Source organism: Cottoperca gobio, chromosome 5 (assembly GCF_900634415.1).
Source record: "Cottoperca gobio chromosome 5, fCotGob3.1, whole genome shotgun sequence".
In the NCBI taxonomy this organism is placed as follows: Eukaryota; Metazoa; Chordata; class Actinopteri; order Perciformes; family Bovichtidae; genus Cottoperca; species Cottoperca gobio.
Window position 1 is genome coordinate 19,987,511 of NC_041359.1, and position 10,102 is coordinate 19,997,612.

Consider the following 10,102-nt stretch of genomic DNA (forward strand, 5'->3'; position numbering starts at 1 on the left):
AACCCTCGGAGGCGGAGAAGCAGGCGTCAGAACTATAATATAAAACATATTTCACTCTGGCCTGCTCTCCCCTCCTCCTCTCCCTCCAAGCGGTAAAAATACTCACCCACAATGACTTTGTTCTTCGATGCATTTTGGCGTGGCTGGTGGTGTTCATTACAGTGTGAAATATTAGCACATTTTGGCATAATTAATAACAAAAACACACAGATGAGACATTGTATCTATGGGAGGGGTTTAGTGGTTGAGTATAGTTAAGGTATCAATGAGGCCAGCTGATCTTATGGATTTTAATGCAATTTTAACCCATCAGGTACTTGGCTGAATCAAAGGTTATTAGATCATGGATAGCAAAAACGTGCTGTATTGTTGTATAAATTAATTCAAAACTGATTCCTTATTATTTAGCACTGTTTTGTCTTTTAATCTGTACCTATTGAACACCTTCCAGCTATCTCTCCGTCGGGGCTTTTCATATGCTTGCTCTGCTCCTGTGTGCTGCTGTTGACGTCACAGTTTAATTATCTACACTTGTTCATTCTGGCACCGGTCTATGGAGACCAGTAATTTTCATTATGTGCTTGTAATGCGCCTTTCAATCTTTTAACACTCCTAATTGACTTGTTTCTCATGATCACCTGTTTTTTTTCTTCAGGTGCCAGAATCGACTTGTCATTAATATATTTTGGTGTTTAGCTCACATTAATGTGTGCAATGACGTTTTCTCAATGGCAGCGTGTTGGTGTGTTATTCAAGGACACTTAAGGCTGATGAAAAATTTGAAATGTGAAGCATGTGTATGTGCTTTCTGGGTGGATGTGCCTTTTGTATTGAAATGTCACTTTAACTGCACAAGGTCATCAGATAAAGGAAATAAAGGAGCTTTTATCCGTCTCTTACTAGGCATGATATTGGAAATTAGAGCCCTGAAATAAGGCTTAACTAATGCATGTGATTTGCAATTTGCAATCAATATATATGACATCAGTTAATTATTTTTTCCTTCCTGCCTCGCCATCCCTCTCTCCCTTTCTTCATCCACTCCTACCTGTTTCCCTCTTTCCTGTGCCAACAGTGTGGCTTCTTCCAACGGGCCCATTACAAAGACAAGTTGCCTCAGTACCACGCGGTGAAGATTCCTCGCGAGGACCGGCCACAGTTCCAGACTGAGAAGTCAGGAGTTGTCCATAAAAAGGAATGGGCCACGCACTGGAGCGACGGGACCTCGTAACTCCCTTTGAAGCGTTGACTGACTGAATTAATTCAAATCACCATGTGTGGCACTCATTCTGTCTTTGCAATGGAACTAACGGACTAAAACAAGTGCACATAGACTGAGATCATGACATCTTGTGCACTCTGTACTGTGTCAGTACATGCATACTGGTGGCCTGTTACACTGTGACTGGATCTATACTCTCCCATGCTGTGTCCCGCTGATGACTGGCCTTGCATAGTCTATTTATACTGTGCATATATACACGTTTGTTATAGTTAATACTGAAGGCCAACAACAATATTAGAACCAGTCTAGCAGCTCAAAATACTTTACGGCTTGCAGAAGGAGCGCTCACATGGACTTCACTGTCTGTCATCAGGACAAGAAGGACAGAAATCACAACTCAAAGACATGCATGAACGCACAAACATACAGTATAATCTTAGATGCATACAGACACCCTGGACATTGTTGATGAAGAAGACACTGCCCGTGACAAAGACTACTTTTTTGCCTTAACTACTGTAAGACTGACAACTAATATGGGCAATGAAAACAATGCTTCTTTTTATATAACTTATGTTTGGGATTTTCCTTTAGCACTGGTTAACGTTGGGGAAATGTCAATATGTAAGATATCAGTTAAGTAACATGTTGCAGAACACTGAATGTGTTGTTGTCTGGGCTGCTGATTGCTCTGGAAATACCTGATAGTTTTTGTATATCCTCATTCAAGGAAAAGAAATGCCTTTTTGTGTCAACATCTTTTTCACTTTTCGTTAACGTGTCAGTCAAATGTACTGTACATCAATAGTATACTGCCTGAGTGAACTTGAATAAGAACAAAAGAAAAAACACAATACAACCTATAACAGCCACGGCCATAGCAGTGCAGTCGCATGAACATTAAATATATAAGAAAAGCGAAGCAATATTTAAAATATGGTCTGCACATTTTCAGTGTAAGCATTTAAATTCATGAACCAGTGTATGAAAGGATCGTCTTATATTAGAACCTATAATGTATGACTTAACTAGATAAGTCATAAATGAGGAAAAGCAACATCTTTATTTTACATTTTTACTAAGATGTAAAAAAATATTTCACCAGGAGACATCATGACATTTTGTATAAATAGTTTTGAAATGTTTTAATTTGATTATATTAACCTGCTTGTCGCACTGCTCCTGGTACTATACTGCAGTCACACCAGCCAGGGTAAGATAATACATTCATTTCAGTACTGACATTTGCAGCTGCATTAAAGTGCCTTATGGTAAAAGTGGCAGATTGAGAGTTACTGGTAAAGAACATAAGGCATATGATATCAGCATCTGTTGGACACCTGCAGATAAATAAACATCCGACACGTAAACGACATGAAGAGAGGAGAGACGATTTCTAGAAGAGCAGAACATGTCGACGAGGAACCAGACAAAAACTTTCTTTGGATCTAACGTGGGTCGATGAAGTGGCTGTAAAGCATGAAGAGTCAGCTTGTTTTTTTTTTAGGTATTGCTGGACAATCTTGTATTAGCTGCATGAAGCTCCTGTTGCTGTTATGACCCCTCTCCCCCCCCCCCTTTTTTTTTTTTTTCTTCTTTTTTTTGTCTAAGTGTTTTATTTATTTAATGTTTGGCTGCACTGTTTTAACATTGTAAATAAAATAAAGGGAAACTAAATAAACCTATCACACAAGTCGTGTCATTCTCAGTTAAATGTCAGCCAGTGAGCAACAGTGAGCAGCGACCTGCAGTTCCCTCAGAGAACACCAGGTGGAGACAAAGGTCTGAAGAACAACACACCTCTCAGCTCTCTGGACTATTTTGGATTCAATAAAACAAACAGATTTAGCATCTACTTTATGTGAAACACAAAATAAATGAAAACTAATATAGTATTTAAATGTTGACATTTTAAGTGTGGAACAAAAACAATTTCAAGATAATAATAATAATAATAATAATAATAATAATAATAATAATAATAATAATAATAATAATAATAATAATAATAATAGCACTTGTACTGAATAAATTTGCATTATTTTGTTCCTTATTTTCATGGTAATGTTGCTCATAACCTTGTAGTGTGACATGAATGTGTCAACATGAGCAGAGACGTATTTTAACAGAAGGACTCATTTTAGTGGTACAAAAAAAAGCATAAGCATATAGATGACAGATGGCCTTCTCCAGATCTGGGTGGAATAGAAATTCATATATTTCTCAACTGTTATAGAAAAATATGAAACACTACACGTTTTCTAGCCTCCATTTTATATTTGGAGCCGTTTGAAAGACTCAATTTTCGATCACTCAGATGTATATTCTGGTTCTAAAACATCACATATCAAAAGTATTTTTGACTTAGTACATTGTACAAACTATAACACATTAATGTTTCTTAATTCTACCCACGGGGGAACTTCTGCAAAATAAGATGGGGGTTTAGTTTTGGTGATGTTTGATTAGATCGAAGCTGGGTCACATCAATCAGCACAGTAATTGCGTGAAACTGAAAGCGAACACATACAACTGAATGATGAGTAATTATGTCGCCTTTAATAGCATGTGTACCACACGCTCGGTTACACCTGTACAATATATTACACTACGGATCACCGCCTTGGGAGCCGAGTGGTTACAGCGCAGGCCATATAACCACAAAGCCGTTTTAACATGTAATCAGTGCGGCTGACTAGTAGCGAGTCAGTTCTCATGTCATTTCAACATGTTGATATTAGATGTTAAATTAAGATAGCAGTAAAATAATTTCAACATGTTACAAATATATTTCAATACGTAGTAATTACATTTCCACTAGAACTACTTTACTGATATCTTTAATTGAATTATTGATATCACAACTCATTTTGCACTAGTAACAATAACCAAAGTCCTCGGTACCTTTGGTGCATGTCTTATCCTTCATTTCTACATCGTCCTCTTTCATTTCCTAAAAATGCAATACAATAGATCTGCCATAAATTCTATCTTTATATAATATAATGTTCATTTTTCATAATTAATACATTTATTATTGAGGTCATAATTAAAGATGCTTCTGAACTGGACTACATTATATTGAGAGGTGTTTCTATTTGTTGTCCTCCCTATTTACATACATGAACAACAACAACAACACATGACAGGCATCATACGAGGAGACTGAATGGCAGGCCTGTTGTATTGGATTGCATTAGACTGTGCAGGTGTAACTAATAAAGTGGCTGCTGAGTGTGTATTCCTGTTTGAAATAAACTTAATCTTAAACAAAATAGCACAGACTAAATGTATATGTTACTTTTTATTATCACGTCAGAGTGAGGGAATTAGATTTTTCTCTAATTCTAAATCCTATGATCTTATTATAGTGATGAAAACGTATTCCCCTCAGAAATCTTCAGATTCAGATGTCATTCTGGTTACCATGGCAGTTAAACAGTCCCAGTTAGACTGTGTGTGTGTGTGTGTGTGTGTGTGTGTGTGTGTGTGTGTGTGTGTGTGTGTGTGTGTGTGTGTGTGTGTGTGTGTGTGTGTGTGTGTGTTGCAGTCTAAGCGGATTGTCACCCATTAGGCACATTAATGAGCCAAATCTGTTGATGTCTCTTCTAGTATTGGGGAAGTGACTCATTATTACACAATCACACACACACTGTACACCCACCCACACACACTGCACACTGTACACACACACACACACACACACACGCACGCACACACACACGCACACACACACATTGACATTAAGATGATGTCACACTCCCAAATCAAGTCTTCATTTGAAATTAACAAAATAAAGTAAGCTGACATTTAACAAATAATGTTTTTTTATTCTAAGACACTCTTTCACTTGGGAGATGTATCTTTCCATCATCAGTATATTAACAGAAAAAACTCATAAAATCGTCTCTTCTACTGCGTAAGCGAAGGCTTTGGGGAATCATAACATTACTATCAAACCATAGGGTGCTTTACATTCGTGCCAATTGGAGAGAGCATGTGTGAAGCATCTGCTGGGAAATTTGTACGTGGAATAAATCTGGATAATTAAAAAAAAAAAGGAAACCATTCAGCTGAAAATGAGGTTTGCATAGCTATAGTGAACATGATTCGACACTTGCAAAATGATCCCTAAAATGAAGATAAAGATCGGCAAGATTAATTTGGGATTCCATTAAGTTAACAACTCTGAGGCTGATCCTTGAATGAATCAGTAACATTACTGTAAACCGTGAAGTGTGAAATGATATTGTTCGATAGCCTTTTTCCTCTAGATAAAAACATTTGCGCTGGAGCAAAATATTAAAAAAACTAATAAGCAGTAAGTGTGTCGATTTCTTTCTTTTGAGATTCTTATCTGTCTGATTTGTTTTTAGGTTCATTACTTTGTAGCCTAAGATCACTAAAGTTAATTGGACCCATCTGTTGAATATTGGCAGATGATTACGTGGGTGATGAGTGTTCTCACATATTGTTTGTCTGTACATGAAACACGAACTACTGGGACCGGTGGATCAGAGTCCATTTGCAGGGATTTATCTGTTCAATAACTGGGAGAGTAGTGTTGCACTACCCTAAGGGCCACATAATAACGCACTCTGGCGCACTGTCATCGCTAATGCCCTGATCCTGCTAAATGGACCTGGTTAAGTCTCATATAAGGGGGCTGCTTCTTCCCCCTTCCTGTCCCTTGCTCCCCTTTGTACCGTAGCATCTTCCTCCAGCTCTCCTGGGAGTTTTAAGCCAGTAACCAAGTGGTGTATATAAGACCCGGCGAGGATGCTACAACCACTGAAGTTAGCCAGGACACTGCACAAAGAGGACACTTAACCCTGACCTGGACGAGCCTTTCCTCTGTTCCCTGGGAGTCGAGCATTTAGAAGTGAACAAGTGCAACCGGACAACCAAAATCCTTCCTCTGCTTTTGCCATCAGAATTCATCTAACCTCCTGTTCAGTTAGAGACCATGGACACAGCTGCGTTGGTGACTCTTCTGGCTCTGGTTGTGGCGATGGCTGGCGTCAGTCAGGCTCTTCACATCCAAGGCAGTCTGGACAAAAATGACAACCTGCCAGACTCAGAGGAGAACATGGCCGACCACCTGCTGAGGCTGGTGAGACAACAAACCACTCACACTTCATTTCAAATCTTTAATTCAACATGCTGTGGCAAGGAAATAAATTATTAGAATAGCACCATTTATGTGTGCTTTATACCATGTGACTCATGTTTCATCATATTCAATTTGCCAAAATAATTTTTGGCATCTGAAAATAAAAATCACATTTTGAGACGTGTCGCAGGCACACATGGTTTTGTGTTAAATTATACTGTGAGTCAGGATAAAAAAAATGTTTAAACATTTATTTAACCAGATAATTATTTATTTAGCTAATTGAGACTTGAGAAAAATGAAATATGTCTGCTGTGCCACATTAGACAGAAGTCATGCCAACGTTTTCAGAGAAGTCTGTCAATCCATGTGATGAAGTATGTAAATGGGATTTGAGCCTTTTTTATCAAGTGAGACAAGCTAAATCACACAACTCATTTAGATTTCAGATCGTGTTCCTCTCCATGCAACAGTGTGAAATACACTGTAATATATTCTGGGGTCAACAGACAGAACACGGTAGAGGAGGAGGATGAAGATCTCGAGGAAAATTATAATGTTTTCCCACGGTGGCATGCAGAGACCGACAGATCTTTATTTTGCATAAAGATAAGGGTGGATGGATATCAGAGCGGGAGTGAGATACATTTCTGCAAACTGATATCTACATCTCAAGGTCCCTTGGCACAGCAGGAAGGACTTGCTGGAGTTACAAACCCTGGAGTTGGTGCTGCAACTCAAAATTGAATGCAGTTAGGGTTTTTGATGTTGTTCCAAGTGTTCTAGCTTTTTGATGCAAGGTTTCATATGCGTTTGTGTGTATGCTGCTGTACTCCAGGAGAGTGAAAACACAGATAACAGCATTGATGATCGTCTGCTGACCGCAGTGCTGAGAGCTCTGCTGCTCGGATCTCAGAGAGAAACCAGGAACTCCGTCCTCCGTCAGCCCCAGAGGTCAGTGCCATTACAGATCCTGTATTCATCACACATACAGTACACATAAAAACAAAACAAAAAAGTAATCTATAAAACTGTATCATTTCAACCTTCTGTACAGCAGTTTCCTATCAGTACTGGATTAAAACCAAATATTTACCAGTTCTACTGTCAAAAAATGTGACAATAAATGCAAGTAGAGTAAGCTCATTGTATGCTCACAGGTATGTTTGGATGAAAACAACACTTGCTGGACAGCGCAATGTCTTGTCTTTCAGAAAGAAAACTCATCACACACAATTGAAACAGTTCAAACATCAAATATATTTGATTTACTGAAAATATTCACATTATAAAGCGGATTTTTTATTTTATTTTGGCTGGTTTTTTTGTCAAATGACTAATCATCGACTGATCGTGCAGCTCCACATGCAGATAAAGTGAAACCTATTAGCAACTATTTTCCCTTTTACTGAATTTTAGAATGACACAAAGTAACATTTCTAAATAGCATGCACTTGAAATAGTTAGTTAAAGTGGTTCAGAAACCAACCACCTCTCTTATGGTATAGATTAGATCATGTTTATGAACTGAAATTGAAACATACTGAAACGGTTGCCTCTTTAACCTTTACCCTACCTCTTATGTAGCAGTCCATCCTGCTCTGATCAGTTCAATACAGTTTGACAAACAGAAGAACAACATAGGAATGATTATTCAGTATATGCATATACATGTTTATCCCTCATCAAAAGCATGTGGTTGTTCCTGCTAAGGTCCACAATATTAAAATGTATTTAAAAAAGATTACTGTGTATAATACTAATACCTCTGTTCCTCCTCCTTCGCTGGTTTAGCCGCGGCTCCAGAGACCAGGTAGTGTCGGAGGATCAGATGCATTCCAGTGATTGGGATGCCGTCCCCGGTCAGATCTGGAGTATGGCCGTGCCCCAGAGATTCGGAAAGAAATAATATGGCAGGCAGATCCCCTCATCAAAGTCCTGGCATAAGGCCAAGCAGCAGTCAACTGTGGAGAGACAACATGTAAATGAATAAATCTGAATCTTTTTTTCCTACATTGTCCCAGCCCGTTAGGCCATTTCCCCCCTTCTGATACCTAACAAAGCATGCTAACAAGTTCATATTAGGTTGTCTGAGCAGACCTCATTTGTCTTGACTGGAACGTTATTTCGGACCAAACGTGTTGGCTGTAAATCGATTGCTATATTTTTTGTTATTCTTCTGTTCTCTGGTCGAATAAAAGAGCTTTGAAAAGATAGACTCATGTGTATGAGAGTGTTTGAAATGATCAATATCAGGATTACCCTACAGAGACCTTTTCAAAGGATGCAATTAAAGTATTGAATACAAGAAGTACAGATGTTGAAACTGTATGAAACCTCCTCTAAGATTCTGTCTAAGCTTTGACATCTGCATGACACAGAAATAAAATAAAGAATAATCATGTAAACACCAATAAACACTAATTGCTCAATTTATACAGCATGAGAATCTGCGAGACCACAAGTGCATAATCATTTTCCCACTTCATAAAATTTGCCTTACCTGGCTCGCTCAAAGGAATGTAAATTGCAGATAAGTTACTTCAACCCACAAGCCACAAACAGTTGTGTGCAGTTTTATTGGACGTGGATTGAGGACATTTTATCCAGCTAATGTACAGTAATTCACAGCTCTTCGCTACAGACTAGTAGTGGTTGTTGTAGTTTTATGTGCGGTGAATTTACAGGACACCTGGGGAAGCAGCATGCAATAAGCTTCAGCACTAATTAAAACACAGCAACATGCAATTAGTCTAAGCTTTCACGGTTTCCGCAAGCAATTACCAGGAAGGAAAACACGTCAATCCCTCTTAGGAAGAGTCTTTTATTAGCCTCACCTCCCATTCCTCTTTACGAGCCCAGAAGACAAAAGTAAGAATAACCAATGCTAATACGAGACTATTGACAGACGACTTCTCAATTTTCTTTTTCTTACATTCGTCACTGTTAACCGTGGCAATTTTTTCTTCTGACCATTTATGCTTTAATGCTTTAACTTTTTCATCACAGGTAAAGCATATCTTTAGCGTTAGTTCTCTCTTTAACACCATCCATTCAGCAGTTAACCATCTAGAGCAGGCTACTTTTCAAAGTAAAAAGAAATTGTGCATAATACTACACACATACACACATTGAATATAATCATCACAAGAAGCAGGATGAGAAAATAGGTTCATGAAATAAAAATATACACAGATATGAGAACAATAATAAGCTGTAGGCTACAAAATGTGGAAATTAAATCACGCCAGATATGTGGACCCTTCTCAATGGCCTGATGTGGTTAAGGTTGCTAAGCAGCTAATATTCTTCTATGAGTAAATATAGACTGTACCTATGGTAACACTGCTTCCAAGTGGAGTTGTGCTGAATACACTAATACAATTACTTTACTCATCTGATCATCTACAAAGTGTTAGCTAAGAAAATCAAATCAGAAAGTAGCTATGAGCTGCTTGATATGAAGGCTAATGCTAACTACTCTAGCTAGCTAGACCAAATGATATGGAGACATACAGAATGAAAAAGAGAAAACATAAGGGATGGTATATTTAGGGACTAGATATTGCCTGTCACCATTAGACGTTATTACATTATGGGTTGTTTGCAGTTTAAATGTTGCTACTAGTGCAGTGTGACTGTTAGCTAGATTTAGCCATCCTCGAGAGTAGGTGTGTGCAAACCTTTTTCCCTTGGAGAGCCAAAACTAAAACCTAAGGGTGGGCCATGGGCCTAAAAAGCAAATATCCAAGACAAAATTATTT

At 38.2% G+C, this 10,102-nt stretch overlaps 1 protein-coding gene and 1 long non-coding RNA gene across 2 annotated transcripts in view; one reads left to right on the forward strand and one right to left on the reverse strand.

Moving 5' to 3' along the window:
• The window catches only part of itga7 (integrin, alpha 7), a 33,371-nt gene extending 30,569 nt beyond the window's left edge, over positions 1-2,802 (forward strand). Inside the window, exon 27 of the mRNA XM_029430685.1 lies at positions 1,076-2,802. Coding sequence (XP_029286545.1) covers positions 1,076-1,231 — 156 coding nt within the window. The 3' untranslated portion in view covers positions 1,232-2,802. The remainder of the gene's footprint in view (positions 1-1,075) is intronic.
• A 3,610-nt stretch (positions 2,803-6,412) lies between these two features.
• Positions 6,413-10,102, reverse strand: part of LOC115008173 (uncharacterized) — a 30,810-nt gene continuing 27,120 nt past the window's right edge. Inside the window, exons 3-4 of the long non-coding RNA XR_003832278.1 lie at positions 8,105-8,302; positions 6,413-7,311 (exon numbers count right to left, since the gene is read on the reverse strand). This is a non-coding gene — a long non-coding RNA (uncharacterized LOC115008173). The remainder of the gene's footprint in view (positions 7,312-8,104; positions 8,303-10,102) is intronic.